The sequence below is a fragment of the Plectropomus leopardus genome, chromosome 4 (assembly GCF_026936395.1).
Source record: "Plectropomus leopardus strain MGB_pleo_1.0 chromosome 4, ASM2693639v1, whole genome shotgun sequence".
NCBI lineage: Eukaryota > Metazoa > Chordata > Actinopteri > Perciformes > Serranidae > Plectropomus > Plectropomus leopardus.
In genome coordinates, this window is record NC_142179.1 from 32710921 (window position 1) to 32738090 (window position 27170).

General features: G+C 34.4%; 1 protein-coding gene and 1 long non-coding RNA gene across 2 annotated transcripts; one reads left to right on the top strand and one right to left on the bottom strand.

The window, feature by feature from the left end:
- ch25hl3 (cholesterol 25-hydroxylase like 3) lies at positions 1 to 25435 on the bottom strand. Its single transcript, XM_042488780.2, has 2 exons — positions 24513 to 25435; positions 1 to 2811 (listed from the first exon to the last, which is right to left on the bottom strand). The coding sequence occupies exons 1-2, from the start codon at positions 24950 to 24952 to the stop codon at positions 2436 to 2438; spliced, it is 816 nt and encodes a 271-aa protein (XP_042344714.1). The 5' UTR covers positions 24953 to 25435; the 3' UTR covers positions 1 to 2435.
- On the top strand, positions 19163 to 26921 carry LOC148189808 (uncharacterized). Its single transcript, XR_015776491.1, has 2 exons — positions 19163 to 24847; positions 25295 to 26921. It is a non-coding gene; the product is annotated as an uncharacterized LOC148189808 (long non-coding RNA).
- The last annotated feature ends 249 nt before the right edge of the window (positions 26922 to 27170 follow it).

The following is a 27170-nucleotide window of genomic DNA, read 5'->3' on the forward strand; positions in this document are numbered from 1 at the left end:
TATGAGAAAAATGTGTTTTATTATTACATGTTAAAATCATGTTGAAAAAGACACATCATTGCGAAGGTAAAATAATGCGAAATATACTTGTCTCTTTACAGGAAATGCATTTGACACCATTTCATTCAGTGTTAGACCCCATACCTCACTGTGGTGAAGTGTAGGAAAGTTGAGCAATCTGGACCTCTTTGCTGTCCTTTTTTTCATGTGAGCACAGCATGATGGAAAGGTAGCCAGAAATCATCTGGCATAACTCCAGCTCAATTCTGTGGGAAATAAACCCAGAGCATGTTGTTATTGTCGGATTTTTAAAGGTATTGATTGCCATTCCTCCCTTGTAAAACAAATTACAAAGGTTACAGATGCACAAAGGGACTAAAAGACTTGTCATCTCTAAAAACATGTGGTTTTCATTGCTCGGCCAAATCCATATGGAATCTGTTAACAGACGGGGTAGGAAGCTGAGGGGCCCAGGGCATACAAATCACTCACCACAGCAGCACAGCAGAAACTTGAACCTGAGGCCAACATCAAAACACCAAACCAGTGTCCCGCTTTCATACATTTTCTCATACTTAAGTGACCAAATAGAGCATTGAACATAGCAGAATCTTTACAAAATACAAACATACAACAACATACATAAATATTTGGCTCAAATAGGAATGTTCACTTCAAAATATTTACATTAATCCTAAATGGTAGACAGTCCAAATACAATATTTAGAATTTGCACAACTTGCTTTACCTTTCATGATAATTGAAAGACAAATATCAAATGATTTAGCTATATTAAAAATGGGAAATATGCTTATTTGCCTTCCCTCTAAGAGTTAGATTACAAGAAACATACTACCCTTACATCTATATGGTAAATATTAAGCTGCAGCCAGCTGTCAATTTAGCTTATCTTAGCATAAACCATCCTATTTTGATGCCTTGAGTTGGGCGCTTTTGCCGGCGCCTTCTTGGAATTTTGGATTTACCATATTTGGTAACGAGGCTGGAGATAACGCTAGCTTCTGGCTTAGTTAGGACGGTGGATTTAACAACATAGTTATCTGTGATGATGCTAATGCTAATTTGCACTGTTAAACCAGGCTTAACACCAATTAAACAAAATGTATTTACAGGAAAAACTGAATATCAGATTCACAAGAGGGTCTTATAGTACAACCAAATGTTGAACAAGTAATAATTAACTTTCATGGACCAAAAGCGCGTTGAAATAGAGACAGTCACAGCTATGCCTATACTTTGTTAATCTGGGTTGCACCATGGTTGCATTGGCTAATCAACATTGGCGTGATAGCAACTTGCCAACAAATGCCCACTTGTCACCTGAAGCGACCTTACTTATGTAGAACTTTAAGTCTTGATAACATTTAAATGTAAAGTTGTAATGGATGTTGAAATTAGCTATAAAGACTATTTGTACCAGGCTGTACACATGTTTACTCCTGCTGTAAAGTTCAGCATTTTAACATGGGGGTCTATGGGGATTGACTAGCTTTTGGAGCAAGCCTCAAGTGGCTATTTGAGGAACTGCAGTTTTTGGCACTGCTGTTGGCTTCATATTTCTGTCCCAGAGGAAGACTATTGGCTCTTGCTAGAAATAAAATGATAAAGATTCACATTTCAGGACCTTAAGCCCACCAATTAACATTTTAACATTTCTATACCTATACATGTTAGTTTCATCTTTACATAAGTTTTGTTGTTTTACATTTTATGTGCCAGGTGTCGTCACTTCCTGGAGTCTCTGCTGAGGCGTGCTCGCTGTTTTCCCATTTCCAGTGTTTATGCTAAGTTAAGCTAACTTTCTTTTGGCTGTAGCTTCCAATTAACCATACCAATTTGAGAGTACCTCAAACTTCTCTTTGAGTAGCCTTGAATGTGTGAATATCAGCAGACATCTGCTCAATATGTAATCTTCCCTTTACCTATGAGCGCCTACTAAATGAAAGCATGTGAATCCATCCAAAAGCACTCCCATATCACGAAGGCAAATGAGCTGCACATTGTTTGAAGCATTTGTCCATTGTTTCATTGTCTTGATTTGTTATGTCGTCCCTCTGCTCTCCTCATCTGGTGCAGCATGCACTTGATTCAGAGCAGCTGTAGATTTGAGTGCTACAGTGCCATTGTTGGCTTCATATTGTAAATAAAGTATGTGAACATTAAGTTTGCTCATTAGTGAATACTCAGATCGTTGACAAAGAAATAAAAAGTATGAAGTCTTGTTTAGAGAATAAAATAGATTTCAATCATTTTCTTATAAAAGGCAATTTGTAGCTACAACTCTCATAATGTCTTGATACTGTAGGAGTGGGTGGCTGAAATTACAATGGTCAATTTGTTGTAAACTGAATCCTTCATTTGACGGCTTTGCTGTAACTTGAGAAATCCTCAGTTTGCTATGTGCAACAGTTTTGTCACTCTGCTTGTAAATACTGCACTGGGGCACGGTATGTGCCAAAGAGGAGGTCCCAGTGGGTGAAATAAGGGGCGTAGTTGACACTGTGGAGTGTGTGATGGGCTTGATGGCAGGGGGCTCCTCCCAGACAGGGCAGCAGTCTGTGCAGAGCCCAGGGCAGGTTGTAGCCACAGTGGTCCTCCACAGCCAGCCAGCTGTTGACGAGGTGGAAAACAGCCTCACTCAGAGGGTGGCAGCCTACCAGCCAGGCACTGTTAAGAGCCAGCAGCAGCAGCAATAACAGCTCCAGTGGGCTGCTGTCCTGAGCTGCCAGAGCAAAGGGTATGTGGTGCTGGTGGTGCTGCTGGTGGATGTTGCGGTAGAGCCAGGGAACCCTAATGAAGAGCACATAGACAGCTATTTTAGCTTACACTCTTGGCATAGTAAGTGGAAATTAAGGCTAAAAAAGCCAAAAAAGTCACAATTTAGCATTTCAAAGAAATGTCCAAAAACGCCATATTAAAGTATGTCGAAAAATGTCAGATTTCAATAAAAATGGCTAAAAAAACGACATATCGTAGCTTGTACAGATGCATCATAGTGTAAAAAGTGGGGAAAATAGAAGAAAAACAAGTCAAAAACGTCACAATTGAGCATGTCTAACAAATTCCAGAAAACAACATAGTATAGTATGTCAAAAAATGTCAAATTTTGACATGTCATAAAAATGGTTGAAAACTACATATTTTACCTTGTAGAGACGCGTAGTAGTATACAACGTGGAAACAGAGGTCAAATAAGATTAAAAACATCATAATTTAGCATGTTGAAAAAATGGCCAAAAATCGCATACTATAGTATGACAAAAATTTCAAATTTTGACATGTCCCAAAAATGGCTAAAAACTGCATATTATACCATGTAGAGACGCGTCGTATTATACAACATGGAAACATGGACCAAAAAGGGCCAAAAGCGTCATAATTTAGCATGTTGAAAAAATGGCCAAAAACTCGCATCCTATAGTATGACAAAAATGTCAAATTTTGACATGTCCCAAAAATGGCTAAAAACTACATATTATACCTTGTAGAGATGCGTAGTAGTATACAACATGGAAACAGAGGTCAACAAGGACCAGAAACATCATAATTTAGCATGTAGAAAAAATGGCCAAAAATCGCATACTATAGTATGACAAAAATTTCAAATTTTGACACGTACCAAAAATTGCTAAAAATTTCATATTATACCTTGTAGAGACGCGTAGTAGTATACAACGTGGAAACAGAGGTCAAAAAGGGCCAAAAACGTCGTAATTTGGCATGTTGAAAAAATGGCAAAAAATCGCATACTATATTATGGCAAAAATGTCAAATTTTGACATGTCCAAAAAATGGCTAAATACTACCTATTGTATCTTGTAGAGACGCGTAGTAGTATACAACGTGGAAACAGAGGTCAAAAAGGGCCAGAAACATCATAATTTAGCATGTAGAAAAAATGGCTATAGTATGACAAAAATGTCAAATTTTGACATTTCCCAAAAATGGCTAAAAACTACATATTATACTTTTTGGAAACACATAGTAGTATACAACGTAGAAACAGAGGTCAAAAAGGGCCAAAAACATCATAATTTAGCATGTTGAAATAATGGCCAAAAATCGCATACTATAGTATGACAAAAATTTCAAATTTTGACATTTCCCAAAAATGGCTAAAAATTTCATATTATACCTTGTAGAGCCGCGTAGTAGTATACAACGTGGAAACAGAGGTCAAAAAGGGCCAAAAACGTCGTAATTTGGCATGTTGAAAAAATGGCCAAAAATCGCATACTATATTATGGCAAAAATGTCAAATTTTGACATGTCCCAAAAATGGCTAAAAACAACATATTATACCTTATAGAGACACGTAGTGGTATACAACGTGGAAACAGAGGTCAAAAAGGGCCAAAAACATTATAATTTAGCATGTTGAAAAAATGGCCAAAAATCGCATACTATAGTATGACAAAAATGTCAAATTTTGACATGTCCCAAAAATGGCTAAAAACTACAAATTATACCTTGTAGAAATGCGTAGTAGTATAAAACGTGGAAACAGAGGTCAAAAAGGGCATGAAACATCATAATTTAGCATGCAGAAAAAATCGCCAAAAATCGCATACTATAGTATGACAAAAATGTCAAATTTTGACATGTCCCAAAAATGGCTAAAAACTACATATTATACCTCGTAGAGACGGGTAGTAGTATACAACGTGGAAACAGAGGTCAGAAAGGGCCAAAAACATCATAATTTAGCTTGTTGAAAAAATGGCCAAAAATTGCATTCTTTCGTTTGGCAAAAATGTCCAATTTTGACACGTACCAAAAATGGCTAAAAACAACATATTATACCTTGTAGAGACACGACTTATTATACAAAATGGAAACATAGGCCAAAAAGGGCCAAAAACATCATAATTTAGCTTGTTGGAAAATGAGCAAAAATCGCATACTATAGTATGACAAAAATGTCAAATTTTGACATGTCCCAAAAATGGCTAAAAACTACATATTATACCTCGTAGAGACGCGTAGTAGTATACAACGTGGAAACAGAGGTCAGAAAGGGCCAAAAACATCATAATTTAGCTTGTTGAAAAATTGGCCAAAAATCGTATACTATAGTATGACAAAAATGTCAAATTTTGACATGTCCCAAAAATGGCTGAAAACAATATAATATAGCTTGTAGAGACGCGTAGTGGTATACAACGTGGAAACAGAGGTCAAAAAGGGCCAAAAACATCATAATTTATCTTGTTGAAAAAATGGCCAAAAATCGCATACTATAGTATGGCAAAAATGTCAAATTTTGACACGTACCAAAAATGGCTCAAAACAATATATTATACCTTGTAGAGACACGACTTATTATACAAAATGGAAACATAGGCCAAAAAGGGCCAAAAACATCATAATTTAGCATGTTGAAAAAATGGCCAAAAATCACATACTATAGTATGGCAAAAATGTTGAATTTTGACATGTCCCAAAAATGGCTAAAAACTACATATTATACCTCGTAGAGATGCGTAGCAGTATACAACGTGGAAACAGAGGTCAGAAAGGGCCAAAAACATCATAATTTAGCATGTTGAAAAATGAGCAAAAATCGCATACTATAGTATGGCAAAAATGTCAAATTTTGACACGTCCCAAAAATGGCTAAAAACTACATATTATACCTTGTAGAGACAAGACTTATTATACAAAATGGAAACATAGGCCAAAAAGGGCCAAAAACATCATAATTTAGCATGTTGAAAAATGAGCAAAAATCGCATACTATAGTATGGCAAAAATGTCAAATTTTGACACGTACCAAAAATGGCTTAAAACTACATATTATACCTTGTAGAGACGCGTAGTAGTATAAAACGTGGAAACAGAGGTCAGAAAGGGCCAAAAACATCATAATTTAGCTTGTTGAAAAAATGGCCAAAAATCGCATACTATAGTATGGCAAAAATGTCCAATTTTGACACGTACCAAAAATGGCTAAAAACAACATATTATACCTTGTAGAGACACGACTTATTATACAAAATGGAAACATAGGCCAAAAAGGGCCAAAAACATCATAATTTAGCTTGTTGAAAAATGAGCAAAAATCGCATACTATAGTATGACAAAAATGTCAAATTTTGACATGTCCCAAAAATGGCTTAAAACTACATATTATACCTTGTAGAGACGCGTAGTAGTATAAAATGTGGAAACAGAGGTCAGAAAGGGCCAAAAACATCATAATTTAGCTTGTTGAAAAAATGGCCAAAAATCGCATACTATAGTATGGCAAAAATGTCAAATTTTGACACGTACCAAAAATGGCTAAAAACTACATATTATACCTTGTAGAGACACGTAGTTGTATAAAACGTGGAAAAAGAGGTCAAAAAACATCAAAAACGTCATAGTTTAGCTTGTTGAAAAAATGGCCAAAAATCGCATACTATAGTATGGCAAAAATGTCAAATTTTGACACGTACCAAAAATGGCTCAAAACAACATATTATACCTTGTAGAGACACGACTTATTATACAAAATGGAAACATAGGCCAAAAAGGGCCAAAAACATCATAATTTAGCATGTTGAAAAAATGGCCAAAAATCACATACTATAGTATGGCAAAAATGTTGAATTTTGACATGTCCCAAAAATGGCTAAAAACTACATATTATACCTCGTAGAGATGCGTAGCAGTATACAACGTGGAAACAGAGGTCAGAAAGGGCCAAAAACATCAAAATTTAGCATGTTGAAAAATGAGCAAAAATCGCATACTATAGTATGGCAAAAATGTCAAATTTTGACACGTCCCAAAAATGGCTAAAAACTACATATTATACCTTGTAGAGACAAGACTTATTATACAAAATGGAAACATAGGCCAAAAAGGGCCAAAAACATCATAATTTAGCATGTTGAAAAAATGGCCAAAAATCACATACTAGTATGGCAAAAAAGTCAAATTTTGACACGTACCAAAAAATTGCTAAAAATAACATAATATAGCATTGAGAGACACGACTTATTATACAAAGTGGAAACATAGGCCAAAAAGGGCCAAAAACATCATAATTTAGCATGTTGAAAAAATGGCCAAAAATCGCATACTATAGTGTAAAAAAAATGTCAAATTTTGACATGTCCCAAAAATGGCTAAAAACTGCATATTATGCCGTGTAGACACGCATCGTATTATACAACGTGGAAACATGGACAAAAAAGGGCCAAAAACATCATCATTTAGCTTGTTGAAAAATTGGCCAAAAATCGCATACTATAGTATGACAAAAATGTCAAATTTTGACATATCCCAAAAATGGCTAAAAACTACATATTATACCTTGTAAAGACGCGTAGTAGTATAAAACGTGGAAACAGAGGTAAAAAAAACATCAAAAACGTCATAGTTTAGCATGTTGAAAAAATGGCCAAAAATCACATACTATAGTATGGCAAAAATGTCGAATTTTGACACGTACCAAAAATGGCTAAAAACAACATATTATACCTCGTAGAGACTCGTAGTAGTATACAACGTGGAAACATAGGCCAAAAAGGGCCAAAAACATCATAATTTAGCTTGTTGAAAAAATGGCCAAAAATCGCATACTATAGTATGGCAAAAATGTCAAATTTTGACACGTACCAAAAATGGCTAAAAACAACATATTATACCTTGTAGAGACAAGACTTATTATACAAAATGGAAACATAGGCCAAAAAGGGCCAAAAACATCATAATTTAGCATGTTGAAAAAATGGCCAAAAATCGCATACTATAGTATGACAAAAATTTCAAATTTTGACATGTCCCAAAAATGGCTAAAAACAATATAATATAGCTTGTAGAGACGCGTAGTGGTATACAACGTGGAAACAGAGGTCAGAAAGGGCCAAAAACATCATAATTTAGCTTGTTGAAAAAATGGCCAAAAATCGCATACTATAGTATGGCAAAAATGTCAAATTTTGACATATCCCAAAAATGGCTAAAAACAACATATTATACCTTGTAGAGACAAGACTTATTATACAAAATGGAAACATAGGCCAAAAAGGGCCAAAAACATCATAATTTAGCATGTTGAAAAAATGGCCAAAAATCACATACTATAGTATGGCAAAAATGTTGAATTTTGACACGTACCAAAAATGGCTAAAAACAACATATTATACCTCGTAGAGACGCGTAGTAGTATACAACGTGGAAACAGAGGTCAGAAAGGGCCAAAAACATCATAATTTAGCTTGTTGAAAAAATGGCCAAAAATCGCATACTATAGTATGGCAAAAATGTCAAATTTTGACACGTACCAAAAATGGCTGAAAACAACATATTATACCTTGTAGAGACACGACTTATTATATAAAATGGAAACATAGGCCAAAAAGGGCCAAAAACATCATAATTTAGCATGTTGAAAAATGAGCAAAAATCGCATACTATAGTATGACAAAAATGTCAAATTTTGACATGTCCCAAAAATGGCTTAAAACTACATATTATACCTTGTAGAGACGACTTAGTATACAACGTGGAAACAGAGGTCAGAAAGGGCCAAAAACATCATAATTTAGCTTGTTGAAAAAATGGCCAAAAATCGCATACTATAGTATGGCAAAAATGTCAAATTTTGACACGTACCAAAAATGGCTCAAAACAACATATTATACCTTGTAGAGACACGACTTATTATACAAAATGGAAACATAGGCCAAAAAGGGCCAAAAACATCATAATTTAGCATGTTGAAAAAATGGCCAAAAATCACATACTATAGTATGGCAAAAATGTTGAATTTTGACATGTCCCAAAAATGGCTAAAAACTACATATTATACCTCGTAGAGATGCGTAGCAGTATACAACGTGGAAACAGAGGTCAGAAAGGGCCAAAAACATCATAATTTAGCATGTTGAAAAATGAGCAAAAATCGCATACTATAGTATGGCAAAAATGTCAAATTTTGACACGTACCAAAAATGGCTTAAAACTACATATTATACCTTGTAGAGACAAGACTTATTATACAAAATGGAAACATAGGTAAAAAAACATCAAAAACATCATAATTTAGCATGTTGAAAAATGGCCAAAAATCACATACTATAGTATGGCAAAATGTCAAATTTTGACACGCACCAAAAATGGCTTAAAACTACATATTATACCTTGTAGAGACGCGTAGTAGTATAAAACGTGGAAACAGAGGTCAGAAAGGGCCAAAAACATCATAATTTAGCTTGTTGAAAAAATGGCCAAAAATCGCATACTATAGTATGGCAAAAATGTCAAATTTTGACACGTACCAAAAATGGCTAAAAACAACATATTATACCTTGTAGAGACACGACTTATTATACAAAATGGAAACATAGGCCAAAAAGGGCCAAAAACATCATAATTTAGCTTGTTGAAAAATGAGCAAAAATCGCATACTATAGTATGACAAAAATGTCAAATTTTGACATGTCCCAAAAATGGCTTAAAACTACATATTATACCTTGTAGAGACGCGTAGTAGTATAAAATGTGGAAACAGAGGTCAGAAAGGGCCAAAAACATCATAATTTAGCTTGTTGAAAAAATGGCCAAAAATCGCATACTATAGTATGGCAAAAATGTCAAATTTTGACACGTACCAAAAATGGCTAAAAACTACATATTATACCTTGTAGAGACACGTAGTTGTATAAAACGTGGAAAAAGAGGTCAAAAAACATCAAAAACGTCATAGTTTAGCTTGTTGAAAAAATGGCCAAAAATCGCATACTATAGTATGGCAAAAATGTCAAATTTTGACACGTACCAAAAATGGCTCAAAACAACATATTATACCTTGTAGAGACACGACTTATTATACAAAATGGAAACATAGGCCAAAAAGGGCCAAAAACATCATAATTTAGCATGTTGAAAAAATGGCCAAAAATCACATACTATAGTATGGCAAAAATGTTGAATTTTGACACGTACCAAAAATGGCTAAAAACAACATATTATACCTCGTAGAGACGCGTAGTAGTATACAACGTGGAAACAGAGGTCAGAAAGGGCCAAAAACATCATAATTTAGCATGTTGAAAAATGAGCAAAAATCGCATACTATAGTATGGCAAAAATGTCAAATTTTGACACGTCCCAAAAATGGCTAAAAACTACATATTATACCTTGTAGAGACAAGACTTATTATACAAAATGGAAACATAGGCCAAAAAGGGCCAAAAACATCATAATTTAGCATGTTGAAAAATGAGCAAAAATCGCATACTATAGTATGGCAAAAATGTCAAATTTTGACACGTACCAAAAATGGCTTAAAACTACATATTATACCTTGTAGAGACGCGTAGTAGTATAAAACGTGGAAACAGAGGTCAGAAAGGGCCAAAAACATCATAATTTAGCTTGTTGAAAAAATGGCCAAAAATCGCATACTATAGTATGGCAAAAATGTCCAATTTTGACACGTACCAAAAATGGCTAAAAACAACATATTATACCTTGTAGAGACACGACTTATTATACAAAATGGAAACATAGGCCAAAAAGGGCCAAAAACATCATAATTTAGCTTGTTGAAAAATGAGCAAAAATCGCATACTATAGTATGACAAAAATGTCAAATTTTGACATGTCCCAAAAATGGCTTAAAACTACATATTATACCTTGTAGAGACGCGTAGTAGTATAAAATGTGGAAACAGAGGTCAGAAAGGGCCAAAAACATCATAATTTAGCTTGTTGAAAAAATGGCCAAAAATCGCATACTATAGTATGGCAAAAATGTCAAATTTTGACACGTACCAAAAATGGCTAAAAACTACATATTATACCTTGTAGAGACACGTAGTTGTATAAAACGTGGAAAAAGAGGTCAAAAAACATCAAAACGTCATAGTTTAGCTTGTTGAAAAAATGGCCAAAAATCGCATACTATAGTATGGCAAAAATGTCAAATTTTGACACGTACCAAAAATGGCTCAAAACAACATATTATACCTTGTAGAGACACGACTTATTATACAAAATGGAAACATAGGCCAAAAAGGGCCAAAAACATCATAATTTAGCATGTTGAAAAAATGGCCAAAAATCACATACTATAGTATGGCAAAAATGTTGAATTTTGACATGTCCCAAAAATGGCTAAAAACTACATATTATACCTCGTAGAGATGCGTAGCAGTATACAACGTGGAAACAGAGGTCAGAAAGGGCCAAAAACATCATAATTTAGCATGTTGAAAAATGAGCAAAAATCGCATACTATAGTATGGCAAAAATGTCAAATTTTGACACGTCCCAAAAATGGCTAAAAACTACATATTATACCTTGTAGAGACAAGACTTATTATACAAAATGGAAACATAGGCCAAAAAGGGCCAAAAACATCATAATTTAGCATGTTGAAAAAATGGCCAAAAATCACATACTAGTATGGCAAAAAAGTCAAATTTTGACACGTACCAAAAAATTGCTAAAAATAACATAATATAGCATTGAGAGACACGACTTATTATACAAAGTGGAAACATAGGCCAAAAAGGGCCAAAAACATCATAATTTAGCATGTTGAAAAAATGGCCAAAAATCGCATACTATAGTGTAAAAAAAATGTCAAATTTTGACATGTCCCAAAAATGGCTAAAAACTGCATATTATGCCGTGTAGACACGCATCGTATTATACAACGTGGAAACATGGACAAAAAAGGGCCAAAAACATCATCATTTAGCTTGTTGAAAAATTGGCCAAAAATCGCATACTATAGTATGACAAAAATGTCAAATTTTGACATATCCCAAAAATGGCTAAAAACTACATATTATACCTTGTAAAGACGCGTAGTAGTATAAAACGTGGAAACAGAGGTAAAAAAAACATCAAAAACGTCATAGTTTAGCATGTTGAAAAAATGGCCAAAAATCACATACTATAGTATGGCAAAAATGTCAAATTTTGACACGTACCAAAAATGGCTAAAAACAACATATTATACCTCGTAGAGACTCGTAGTAGTATACAACGTGGAAACATAGGCCAAAAAGGGCCAAAAACATCATAATTTAGCTTGTTGAAAAAATGGCCAAAAATCGCATACTATAGTATGGCAAAAATGTTGAATTTTGACACGTACCAAAAATGGCTAAAAACAACATATTATACCTCGTAGAGACGCGTAGTAGTATACAACGTGGAAACAGAGGTCAGAAAGGGCCAAAAACATCATAATTTAGCATGTTGAAAAAATGGCCAAAAATCGCATACTATAGTATGGCAAAAATGTCAATTTTTGACATATCCCAAAAATGGCTAAAAACAACATATTATACCTTGTAGAGACAAGACTTATTATACAAAATGGAAACATAGGCCAAAAAGGGCCAAAAACATCATAATTTAGCATGTTGAAAAAATGGCCAAAAATCACATACTATAGTATGGCAAAAATGTTGAATTTTGACACGTACCAAAAATGGCTAAAAACAACATATTATACCTTGTAGAGACACGACTTATTATACAAAATGGAAACATAGGCCAAAAAGGGCCAAAAACATCATAATTTAGCTTGTTGAAAAATGAGCAAAAATCGCATACTATAGTATGACAAAAATGTCAAATTTTGACATGTCCCAAAAATGGCTTAAAACTACATATTATACCTTGTAGAGACGCGTAGTAGTATAAAATGTGGAAACAGAGGTCAGAAAGGGCCAAAAACATCATAATTTAGCTTGTTGAAAAAATGGCCAAAAATCGCATACTATAGTATGGCAAAAATGTCAAATTTTGACACGTACCAAAAATGGCTAAAAACTACATATTATACCTTGTAAAGACACGTAGTTGTATAAAACGTGGAAAAAGAGGTCAAAAAACATCAAAAACGTCATAGTTTAGCTTGTTGAAAAAATGGCCAAAAATCGCATACTATAGTATGGCAAAAATGTCCAATTTTGACACGTACCAAAAATGGCTAAAAACAACATATTATACCTTGTAGAGACACGACTTATTATACAAAATGGAAACATAGGCCAAAAAGGGCCAAAAACATCATAATTTAGCATGTTGAAAAAATGGCCAAAAATCACATACTATAGTATGGCAAAAATGTTGAATTTTGACATGTCCCAAAAATGGCTAAAAACTACATATTATACCTCGTAGAGATGCGTAGCAGTATACAACGTGGAAACAGAGGTCAGAAAGGGCCAAAAACATCAAAATTTAGCATGTTGAAAAATGAGCAAAAATCGCATACTATAGTATGGCAAAAATGTCAAATTTTGACACGTCCCAAAAATGGCTAAAAACTACATATTATACCTTGTAGAGACAAGACTTATTATACAAAATGGAAACATAGGCCAAAAAGGGCCAAAAACATCATAATTTAGCATGTTGAAAAAATGGCCAAAAATCACATACTAGTATGGCAAAAAAGTCAAATTTTGACACGTACCAAAAAATTGCTAAAAATAACATAATATAGCATTGAGAGACACGACTTATTATACAAAGTGGAAACATAGGCCAAAAAGGGCCAAAAACATCATAATTTAGCATGTTGAAAAAATGGCCAAAAATCGCATACTATAGTGTAAAAAAAATGTCAAATTTTGACATGTCCCAAAAATGGCTAAAAACTGCATATTATGCCGTGTAGACACGCATCGTATTATACAACGTGGAAACATGGACAAAAAAGGGCCAAAAACATCATCATTTAGCTTGTTGAAAAATTGGCCAAAAATCGCATACTATAGTATGACAAAAATGTCAAATTTTGACACGTCCCAAAAATGGCTAAAAACTACATATTATACCTTGTAGAGACAAGACTTATTATACAAAATGGAAACATAGGCCAAAAAGGGCCAAAAACATCATAATTTAGCATGTTGAAAAAATGGCCAAAAATCGCATACTATAGTATGACAAAAATTTCAAATTTTGACATGTCCCAAAAATGGCTAAAAACAATATAATATAGCTTGTAGAGACGCGTAGTGGTATACAACGTGGAAACAGAGGTCAGAAAGGGCCAAAAACATCATAATTTAGCATGTTGAAAAAATGGCCAAAAATCGCATACTATAGTATGGCAAAAATGTCAAATTTTGACATATCCCAAAAATGGCTAAAAACAACATATTATACCTTGTAGAGACAAGACTTATTATACAAAATGGAAACATAGGCCAAAAAGGGCCAAAAACATCATAATTTAGCATATTGAAAAAATGGCCAAAAATCGCATACTATAGTATGACAAAAATGTCAAATTTTGACATGTCCCAAAAATGGCTAAAAACAATATAATATAGCTTGTAGAGATGCGTAGTGGTATACAATGTGGAAACAGAGGTCAAAAAGGGCCAAAAACATCATAATTTAGCATGTTGAAAAATGAGCAAAAATCGCATACTATAGTATGGCAAAAATGTCAAATTTTGACACGTACCAAAAATGGCTAAAAACAACATATTATACCTTGTAGAGACAAGACTTATTATACAAAATGGAAACATAGGCCAAAAAGGGCCAAAAACATCATAATTTAGCTTGTTGAAAAATGAGCAAAAATCGCATATGACAAAAATTTCAAATTTTGACATGTCCCAAAAATGGCTTAAAACTACATATTATACCTCGTAGAGACGCGTAGTAGTATAAAACGTGGAAACAGAGGTCAGAAAGGGCCAAAAACATCATAATTTAGCTTGTTGAAAAAATGGCCAAAAATCGCATACTATAGTATGGCAAAAATGTTGAATTTTGACACGTACCAAAAATGGCTAAAAACTACATATTATACCTTGTAGAGACACGTAGTTGTATAAAACGTGGAAAAAGAGGTCAAAAAACATCAAAAACATCATAGTTTAGCTTGTTGAAAAAATGGCCAAAAATCGCATACTATAGTATGGCAAAAATGTCAAATTTTGACATATTCCAAAAATGGCTAAAAAGTATATTATATAGCTTGTAGAGACACGTAGTGGTATACAAAATGGAAACATAGGCCAAAAAGGGCCAAAAACATCATAATTTAGCATGTTGAAAAAATTGCCAAAAATCTCATACTATAGTATGACAAAAATTTCAAATTTTGACATTTCCCAAAAATGGCTAAAAAGTATATTATATAGCTTGTAGAGACACGTAGTGGTATACAAAATGGAAACATAGGCCAAAAAGGGCCAAAAACATCATAATTTAGCATGTTGAAAAATGAGCAAAAATCGCATACTATAGTATGGCAAAAATGTCAAATTTTGACATATTCCAAAAATGGCTAAAAAGTATATTATATAGCTTGTAGAGACACGTAGTGGTATACAAAATGGAAACATAGGCCAAAAAGGGCCAAAAACATCATAATTTAGCATGTTGAAAAAATGGCCAAAAATCGCATACTATAGTATGACAAAAATTTCAAATTTTGACATGTCCCAAAAATGGCTAAAAAGTATATTATATAGCTTGTAGAGACACGTAGTCGTATACAACGTGGAAACATAGGCCAAAAAGGGCCAAAAACATCATAATTTAGCATGTTGAAAAAATGGCCAAAAATCACATACTATAGTATGGCAAAAATGTTGAATTTTGACATGTCCCAAAAATGGCTAAAAACTACATATTATACCTCGTAGAGACGCATAGTAGTATACAACGTGGAAACAGAGGTCAGAAAGGGCCAAAAACATCATAATTTAGCTTGTTGAAAAAATGGCCAAAAATCGCATACTATAGTATGGCAAAAATGTCAAATTTTGACACGTACCAAAAATGGCTAAAAACAACATATTTTACCTTGTAGAGACACAACTTATTATACAAAATGGAAACATAGGCCAAAAAAGGGCCAAAAACATCATAATTTAGCATGTTGAAAAAATGGCCAAAAATCACATACTATAGTATGGCAAAAATGTCAAATTTTGACATATTCCAAAAATGGCTAAAAAGTATATTATATAGCTTGTAGAGACGCGTAGTGGTATACAAAATGGAAACATAGGCCAAAAAGGGCCCAAAACATCAGAATTTAGCATGTTGAAAAAATTGCCAAAAATCTCATACTATAGTATGGCAAAAATGTTGAATTTTGACATGTCCCAAAAATGGCTAAAAACTACATATTATACCTCGTAGAGACGCATAGTAGTATACAAAATGGAAACATAGGCCAAAAAGGGCCAAAAACATCATAATTTAGCATGTTGAAAAATGAGCAAAAATCGCATACGTATGGCAAAAATGTCAAATTTTGACACGTACCAAAAATGGCTAAAAACAACATATTATACCTTGTAGAGACACGACTTATTATACAAAATGGAAACATAGGCCAAAAAGGGCCAAAAACATCATAATTTAGCATGTTGAAAAAATGGCCAAAAATCGCATACTATAGTATGACAAAAATTTCAAATTTTGACATTTCCCAAAAATGGCTAAAAAGTATATTATATAGCTTGTAGAGACACGTAGTGGTATACAAAATGGAAACATAGGCCAAAAAGGGCCAAAAACATCATAATTTAGCATGTTGAAAAATGAGCAAAAATCGCATACTATAGTATGACAAGAATGTCAAATTTTGACATATCCCAAAAATGGCTAAAAACTACATATTATACCTTGTAGAGACGCGTAGTAGTATAAAACGTGGAAACAGAGGTCAAAAAACATCAAAAACGTCATAGTTTAGCATGTTGAAAAAATGGCCAAAAATCACATACTATAGTATGGCAAAAATGTCAATTTTTGACATATCCCAAAAATGGCTAAAAACTACATATTATACCTTGTAGAGACGCATAGTAGTATAAAACGTGGAAAAAGAGGTCAACAAACATCAAAAACATCACAGTTTAGCTTGTTGAAAAAATGGCCAAAAATCACATACTATAGTATGGCAAAAATGTCAAATTTTGACATGTCCCAAAAATGGCTTAAAACTACATATTATACCTCGTAGAGACGCATAGTAGTATACAACGTGGAATCAGAGGTCAGAAAGGGCCAAAAACATTATAATTTAGCATGTTGAAAAAATGGCCAAAAATCGCATACTATAGTATGGCAAAAATGTCAAATTTTGACACGTACCAAAAATGGCTAAAAACAACATATTATACCGTGTAGAGACAAGACTTATTATACAAAATGGAAACATAGGCCAAAAAGGGCCAAAAACATCATAATTTAGCATGTTGAAAAAATGGCCAAAAATCGCATACTATAGTATGACAAAAATGTCAAATTTTGACATGTCCCAAAAATGGCTAAAAAGTATATTATATAGCTTGTAGAGACACATAGTCGTATACAACGTGGAAACATAGGCCAAAAAGGGCCAAAAACATCATAATTTAGCATGTTGAAAAAATGGCCAAAAATCACATACTATAGTATGGCAAAAATGTCAAATTTTGACACGTCCCAAAAATGGCTTAAAACTACATATTATACCTCGTAGAGACGGGTAGTAGTATACAACGTGGAAACAGAGGTCAGAAAGGGCCAAAAACATCATAATTTAGCTTGTTGAAAAATGAGCAAAAATCGCATACTATAGTATGGCAAAAATGTCAAATTTTGACACGTCCCAAAAATGGCTAAAAACTACATATTATACCTTGTAGAGACAAGACTTATTATACAAAATGGAAACATAGGCCAAAAAGGGCAAAAAGCATCATAATTTAGCATGTTGAAAAAATGGCCAAAAATCGCATACTATAGTATGACAAAAATTTAAAATTTTGACATGTCCCAAAAATGGCTAAAAACTACATATTATACCTCGTAGAGACGCGTAGTAGTATACAACGTGGAAACAGAGGTCAAAAAACATTAAAAACATCATAATTTAGCATGTTGAAAAAATGGCCAAAAATCGCATACTATAGTATGGCAAAAATGTCAAATTTTGACATGTCCCAAAAATGGCTAAAAACTACATATTATACCTTGTAGAGACACGACTTATCATACAAAATGGAAACATAGGCCAAAAAGGGCCAAAAACATCATAATTTAGCATGTTGAAAAAATGGCCAAAAATCACATACTATAGTATGGCAAAAATGTCAAATTTTGACATGTCCCAAAAATGGCTTAAAACTACATATTATACCTCGTAGAGACGGGTAGTAGTATACAACGTGGAAACAGAGGTCAGAAAGGGCCAAAAACATCATAATTTAGCTTGTTGAAAAAATGGCCAAAAATCGCATAATATAGTATGACAAAAATGTCAAATTTTGACATGTCCCATAAATGGCTAAAAACTGCATATTATGCCATGTAGAGACATGCCGTATTATACAACTAGGAAACATAGGCCCAAAAGGGCCAAAAACTTCATAATTTAGCATGTTGAAAAATGGGCGAAAATTGCATACAATAGTATGAAAAAAATGTCAAATTTTGACATGTCCCAAAAATGGCTAAAAACTACATATTATACCTTGTAGAGACGCGTAGTAGTATACAGCGTGGAAACATAGACCAAAAAGGGCCAAAAACATCATAATTTAGCATTTTGAAAAAATGGCCAAAAATCGCATACTATAGTATGACAAAAATGTCAAATTTTGACATGTCCCAAAAATGGCTAAAAACTACATATTATACCTTGTAGAGACACGTAGTAGTATACAACGTGGAAACAGAGGTCAAAAAACATTAAAAACATCATAATTTAGCATGTTGAAAAAATGGCCAAAAAACGCATACTATAGTATGGCAAAAATGTCAAATTTTGACATGTCCCAAAAATGGCTAAAAACAACATATTATACCTTGTAGAGACACGACTTATTATACAAAACGGAAACATGGGCCAAAAAGGGCCAAAAACATCATAATTTAGCTTGTTGAAAAAATGGCAAAAATCGCATACTATAGTATGACAAAAATGTCAAATTTTGACATGTCCCAAAAATGGCTAAAAACTACATATTATACCTTGTAGAGACGCGTAGTAGTATACAATGTGGAAACAGAGGTCAAAAAGGGCCCAAAACATCCTAATTTAGCATGTTGAAAAAATGGCCAAAAATCACATATTATAGTATGGCAAAAATGTCAAATTTTGACACGTACCAAAAATGGCTAAAAACAACATAATATACCTTGTAAAGAGGCATCTTATTATACAAAGTGTAAACAAAGGCCAAAAAAAGGCCAAAATGGTCATAATTTAGCATGTTGAAAAAATGGCCAAAAATCGCATAATATACTATATTTGACAAAAATGTCAAATTTTGACATTTCCCAAAAATGGCTAAAAATGACATCTTGCAGTTTGCAGAGAGGTGTCACTGAATACAAAGTGGAAATAAAGGCCAAAAACGTTATGATTTAGCAGGTTGAAAAAATGTCTTAAAACGCCATAGTATTTAGTATTTCCAAGACTTGTCATGAACATTGCTGAGAAAATGACATATTATAGCTTGTAGAGAAGCGTCATATTATACAAATTGTAAAAAAAAAAAAAAGGCTTGAAAAGTCCAAGTGTCATAACGCCCTAGTAAAATACGTCATGAAATTTAGGATTTTGACTTTATAAAAGATCAGTCAGAGAGATGAGTCATAGTATACAAATTGAAAAAAAGGCCAAAAACATCATAACTTGGCATATTGAAAAAAATGGCCTAAAACACCATTGTATAGTATGAGGATAATTTCAAATTCTGAAATGTCATAAAAATGGCTTAAAATGACATATTATAGCTTGTATTCAGATGTCATAGCAAACAGTAGAAAAAAGACTAAAAAATGCAAAAAACATCATATATGTCAGACGTAACAGTATAGTTTATTGAAAAATGTCAAATTTTGACGTGTCATAAAAATGGCTGAAAACAACATATTATATATATGGAAAAAAGGCAAAAAACATCATTTTTAAGCATGTCGAATAAATGGTAAATAAATAATAATACCATAGTATAGTATGTTGAAAATTTTCAAATTTTGACATGTCATAAAATGGGTTGAAAATGACATATTAAAGTTCTGGGAGATGTGTCATACAATACAAAGTGTGGGGGACAAAAACATCATTAAAAAAATGGCCTAAAACGCCACAGTATAGTATGTTGAAAAATGTCAGACTTTGATATGTCATAATGGCTGAAACGACATATTATAGCTTGTAGAGATGCGTATGTAGTAAACAAAGTGGCAAAAAAGGTCAAAAATGTCATAATATAGCATGTTGAAAAAATGGCCAACAACACCATAGTATAGTATGTTGAGTCCTTTGCAGCAGCCTGGGTTTGAGTCAGGCATGCAGCCTTTTGCTGTGTGTCATCCCCGTTCTCTCTCCCCCTTTCCTGTCACTCTCTGACTGCACAATAATAAAGGCATGAAAAGCCAAAGAAAAAACAAAAAAAAAGAGGAAATCAAAATATGACATCCAAAAAACAGCTGCAAACCACATGAAATAGCATGTTGAGACACACCGCGCGTCTATGCAGCGAGTAGCGGAGCTTGCAGATAGGAGCACCTGTTTCACGGAGGCAAAGATACTATCCATTGACTTGCCGTCTGATATTGTATTCTTTGCACGTAGCAACAGCTTCACTGCAGATAAGACACACTGGCTTTGCATTCACAAAACCAGGTAGGATGAATGCGTACTTGTCTCTCCATTCTTCAATGAATGCACTATTTTCACTGTCATTTGTCAACTTTCCTCTTTAGACTTTTTGATAGTGACGTTTTCTCTTGCTAGAAAAAATTCTGAGAAAAGAAAGTCAAATTGGTGATGTTTTGTGTGTAAAAAATAAGCAGTAGGTAGATAGGCTGCTATATATTTATTATTCACAATATGAAAAGGGGAAATAAACCAGGCTCATTAAGAACATTTGATAACTCAATTTTATATATACAATTCATGATTTTATTTCATAATGGGCCTATCCATGTCCTCTGTTATTTCTTGAGTTATTTTTATCCATTCTCTACATATCCCAAACATGTGTGTCCTATAAAGCGGGTCTATTGCAAATTTCAGTTGCATTCTTCTTTTTTTTTTAAATCAATCAATTTCTTAAATAAGCCTTTGATTATGTTCTGGCCCGCCAAGTAATTGCTTTGAAGAAAATTTTGGACAACAACCTTTAATATAACTGTTTTTGCGCTTTTGGACGACATACTATAGTATGACTTTTTTCAGCGTTATTGGATGACATACTATACTATAGACTTTTTGGTTTGACTTCCGATTACATTCTATCGTATGACTTTTTTGTGCGATTTAGAGCAGAAGTATGCAGAATTATTTTCCTTTTTGCAATTTTGGATGGCATACAATAGCATGACTTTTTGTTGTGATTTTGGACAAAATGCTGCAATATAACTGTTGTGTAATTTTTGACATCATACTATAGTATGACTTTTTTGTGCATTTTGGATGACATGCAAAAGTATGACTTTTCCTGTGATTTTGGACTAGATGTTATCCAAATTGGCATAAAAACATGATGGCATAGGATGTCACCAAAAATGGCATTAAAAACCTCACAGTATACTATGTTGTCCAAAATGGCATAAAAAAGTCATACTATAGTATGTGGGCTAAAATGGCATAAAAATTCAGAGAACCGCTGGTCGTCCAAAATGGCAAAAAAATGTCGTCAAAAAGTCATAGTACAGTATGTCATCCAGATTGGTATGAAAAAGTCATTTTGTAGTATGTCGTCCAAAGTAGCATAAAAAAGTCAACAGTACAGCATGTCTTCAAAAATGGCATAAAATGGCCAAAGCATAGTATGTTGCAGAATTGCATAAATGAATCACAGTATATGTTGTCCAAAATGGCTTAGAAAAAGTCATATTATCTCGTCCCAACTGGTATAATAATGTAAACTATATATAAATATATTCTATGTCTTAAAAAAAATTGTATAAATTTATAGTATAGCATGTTGTACCAAATGGGACAAAAAAGTCACAGTATCATATGTCGTTCAAAATGGCATGAAAAAAAGTCAGATTAAAGAACGGCATCCAACATGGCATAAAAAACTTATAGTAAAGAATATTGTCCAAAATGCATGTTATCAAAAATGTCATAAAAGTCATATTATTTTTGTCATCAGTAACCTTTAAAAAGTCTTAGTATAGTTTGTCATCAAAAATAGAAAAAAAGTCATACTGTAGTGTGTCATCAAAAAATGTCACAAAAAGTCATAGTGTTGTATGTCGAAGAAATGTCATAGAAAGTCACACTAAAACATGTCATCAAATATAATGGAAAATCATACTATAGTATGCTGTCAAAAATTTCATTTAAAAAGAGTTATACTATAGTATGTCATACAAATGTCAGACAAAATATTATGGTATAGTATGTTTTGAAAAACACCATAAAAAATATCTGGCTTTTAAAAGGATTCCTTCCAATTTACTTAAGTCACACAATAACACAAACTAATGAACCGATCGAAGTAGCGGTAGACCAGCAGCTGCTGTGTTCGACGTGCTAAAATGACTGTTTTTATCAGTGGAGTCTGGTGGATATAAAGAGAACACAGATGGGGAACTGAAGCTGGTAACAGTTTTCCAGCTGAAATTGGCTGCCTGGCAAAAAGGTTAAGCAGTAAAAATACTCTTATATATACATAGCATTTACTTATAACTGATATTGATTTAGGAAACCCAAAGCAATGATAAATAGCCATGGAAAAAGATCAAAAATCCATCCTTCAAGTGCAGCATCCATGATCAACTGTATACACTGTAAATATTTTAATGTTAAATAACAGCAAAAAGCTGGCAGCAGACACCAGCAAAATATTGTAATTTTACAGTATTCATACTGTGAAATTACTTCACAGTCTATTACTGTAAAACAGAAAATAGTATATTTCTGTATGTCCACATTATACAGTAAATTACTGGATTAACCACAGCTGTTTATGAGAATATTGAGGCATAATGGGATGCCTTGCAACTAGGGGCAAGGAGATAAACCCTACATTGGGTTGTGTTTATTAGATTAGCATAGAATACTTTACAAATTCAATGCTACAAAACCAAAAATGCGACCCACATATCCCCAACATGCTACAACATTCTAGTGGGTTAATGTTCTGTTTTACTGCTGCTTCCCCCTGCCAGTGCTGGCCTCTTTGTGCTTAACTGCCAGGTTAACAACAATGTCATTCCTCAGCTGCAGACCATTTTATTGCCGTTACCAAAATAAATCGACCAAAATAGGCTAATCTTTTAAGCTACTCAAATCTCCTCCTCTCTGGTAAATGACATATTAAAACTAGCTAGACAGCCTGTTCAGCATCAGTTTGATATCCAACATTCTTAGCAAAATGAGCACGATACTGGCAAAAAAAAAAATCTTCTAATCACCATCTAAACAACTGTCTAAACTGCTGTCCAACTGCCCTCGGCAAATTATTTCTGTCTATTTTCCTAAAAGAAAACTGACTTAGAAATAAAAAGCACTAGCCTAATGTTAGATTTACGAAACTAACTTTAACGGGGCCCTATTATGCTCATTTTCGGGATCATATTCGTATTTTGGGGGCCTACTAGAATAGACTGACATGCTTTAATGTTCAACAAACACATTATGTGCCTCTGGCCTGTTTCACATTGCACGCTTCAGCATAGTTTGAGCAAAACCATACCTGGGTTGTTTTTTTGTTTTTTTTGTTGACCATGTTAACAAGTTAGTGTGTGCACACTGCCAAAGAAAATAGAGAGCAGAAATAGAGGGGGAAATGGTGTTTCGATAATTATATTGTGACTATAGCACCTTTTACTGCAGTTTAAAAGTCTCTCTCTGCCACAGAGATGAGGAAATACAAAGACATCTGTTTTACTTAAACTTCCCTGCTTCTATTTTTAAAACAAAAGCCCCCCTGACAGTCTCTGTGGACGGAATCCAATCAGTTGTTGACCCAAGGCATTTTATTTTGAAATATTTAAAGATCCCTGTTGTTGACAACGCAGGAGCTGCATGACTTCTTAAATGAATGGAAATTGTGCTTATAAATGTGTCCTGCCAACTGAGAGCTCCAGTCTGCTCTGATTGGTCAGCTGGATCTCTCTATTCACATACTATTTTATTTGTTACATCATGATGTCACAATGTTAGGGGACATAAACACCAAAGTAGTGGTTTCCATGGATGTATTATAGTTGGTGGTTTCAGACAGAGACTCGGGGCTGTATTACTTATTTCTTGCAAGCACAAAAATACTTCACAAAACAATATAGAAAAGGGAAAACCTCAAAAAGCATAACAGGGCCCCTTTAAATCAAACCTGAGCTCCAAATTCTCCATGCAGCACCCTGCTGCCCTTTTTCTGAAAGTGGAGCAACCCAAAATGCATTGCAAACTACAGTACCAAACCGTTTGACACAAACAGCTGTTGGAGATTGGCTTTAAATTAACAGCAATTGTTTACAGAGTAGAATAAAGATACAGAAGAAAAACTGGACATGACACGGGTGCAGACTGATTACCTGTGCATGGCGATGTGCCATATAAAGAAGAACGTGTCAAAAAGCAGTAAGCACGCGAACACCTCCACAAAGAGCTGCCAGCAGGACGGAGCCAGCTCCGGCAACGCGGGACTCCTCACTAAGTGTAACAGAGCGGTTGCGGGGAGGACGGTGGTCAGGTATCTGTACAGAAGCCTGCAGAAACAGTCAAACCATCTTCGAAGAGACGGCGGCGGATCCGAGCCTGCAGTGATCCTCCATGTGCGGACCCGTTGACACACGCTCCCCATCGCGTCCAGCGCGAGGAAAGGTGCGCAGAGCAGGACGTGCGTCAAGAAGGCGTAAGACGCAGGCAGGTAAGGAGAGAGCAGGATCTCCTCCTGCCCCGTTCTCATCGACTCCCACAGCCCCTGGAGGATAGGCGCATATCCCTCTCCATGCTCCGTAGAAAGCGCATTCATCACGGCTTCATCTTCTTCATGAAGCGTGCTTTTAACAGTTCTTAAAAAAGAAATCGCTTTTTTTCTTGAAAGAAAATCAGTCCTTTAAAGGTAAACTGCTGGTGTGAATGTTAAGTCTCCGTTGCAAATGCACTCCAGAAGGCTCAATCCTGGATAATGTCTCTTCCACGCAAAAAATGTAAGCAGCCCCGTATGCAGCCCCGCTTCTTCTATATCATACCTCTGCAGAAGTTTCTCCCAACACGGTGGTGGGTGGAGAAGGAGGAGCCCCTGATCTCCTGATCCAAACATATCCAAAGCCTAATTAAAGTGTCTTTCTTTTCCTTTCTTTTCATAAAACAGGTAACTAAATAGGCGGATGACTGCTTTCAGTTTTACGCACTGTGACCGCCTACACAGAGTTGGCTGATGGAAGTATAGGGGCTTTCTCAAGACGGATCGGCACATCAGAAGACGTTTTTTTTTTTTCTGATCGTGACACAATGACAGATAACATGTTTGATTGCAGATACTGTTTCAACTGTGACTCAGATTTAGATAAACTCTCAATTCCAGCATTTCCCCCGGGGGGGGCAGCATCATTTCTCAGACAAGCAGGATAAAAAGTAAGTGATTATTCTCGGGAATAAAACATTTAAATATCGCCTTGGTTTTTGGATGTGTAGATAAGCATTGTTAACAAGTTTGTCATATCAACTTGCAAGGTAATAGTACTGTATATCAGTGCTGTGTTTCACAACTTGTTTCCAGCTGCCCGTTAAGTGGCCAAACAGGTTTTAGTTTTAAACTAAACAAAAACATACACAAAAGAAACAGTATATTTGGAAAATTAGTTTCTAAAAAAGCTAGAGAAAAAAATCCAGAGAATTACATTTAGAATTATCATAATGATACATTTAAATATATCTTATATAATTATTATAATTTTCAAGCAGTTTTGCTTATTTTTTTCAACTTTCTCATGCGTTTTCTTGTTGTTTCTCCTAATTTTCAGGTGCTTTTACTGTTTTGCTTTGTTCTTACTTTTTTCTTTTGCTAATTTCTGGGTCATTTCTTCTTAAATTGCTCATTCAACAGGTTGTTACACAAGTGTGCCTTAAGCTGGTGCCAATAAAGGGACAGTCTTAAATGAAGTTTTGTGAAACAGCACAATGCCACAGATGCCTTAAGTTTTGGGGAGTGTACCATTGGTATGCTGACTGCAGGAATGTCCAGCTGTTGTCCATAAACTGTACGTTCATTTTACTACCATAAACCATGTTGTTGCCATGAATTTGGCTGTACATCCAACCAGCGTCATATCAGCAGATCAGGTATAACCACACCAGGTCAGCATGACCTCCACATCCAACATCTTCACCTGCTCAAAGATGATCTTGCAGGTGAAGAAGCAAGATGTGGAGGTCCTGCCCTCCGGACGTTGGTTGAACGTACCGCCAGATTCATAGGAACCCCCTTGGAGATTGCTTATTGTAGTACAATTTATAGGCAACAGCTCTGATGGACATTCCTGCAGTCAGCATGCAAATGGTATACTCCCTAAAAACTCGCAACATCTTTGACTTTGTGTTATGTAATAAAAACTGTGCATTTCTGAGTTTTCTTTAATTGCTACCATCCCAAGGCACACCTGTGTCATAAAAATCATGCCGTTTAATCATCTACGTTTGGATTTAATGTTTGATTTATGCACATTTCATGCTTGTCTGTCTTGCTTTTACTGATGTTAAACTGACTTAAATTGACTTTGTTTTTGTCTCTGTTAAGCGTCCGAGTAATGTGAAAAGCACTCTATGAATAAAATGGATTATTATTAGATATGTTACATCTGTATGATGGATCTATAATGTTGACAAAGTGCTCGCTTACAGATTTGAACATGTCTGTGAACATTTGAGAGAACTAAGCCTTTTGTGTATATAGAAAAAGTCTTAGATCTTTCATTTCATTAAAAATGGGAGAAAAATAAGTGTTATCTTGTCATATTTGTATTCAGTGTATTTGTTTGAGATAGACACTAGACACTATACAGACGCTGTCTCGACACTGTAAATATGGTGCCAGATTGTACTGCAGCATACATGTGGGAGTGGGTGTCTGTGTTAATGTAGTGGAAGAGTCAAAAAAGCTGTTTCATTGTACTGTTTCTTTTTTGTTTCTTCAAAATACTTTCATTTCCTGAACGTTTCCTGTAAAGTGACCATTTGGTTGTAATTAT

What these genes read in the sequence shown, in the direction of transcription:
- ch25hl3 (XM_042488780.2), bottom strand. Translation starts at nt 24,952, where the DNA reads ATGAATGCGCTTTCTACGGAGCATGGAGAGGGATATGCGCCTATCCTC. An exon ending in TGGCACATCGCCATGCACAG is followed by an intron (nt 2,812 to 24,512) that starts GTAATCAGTCTG and finishes GCTCTTCATTAG; the next exon opens with GGTTCCCTGGCTCTACCGCA.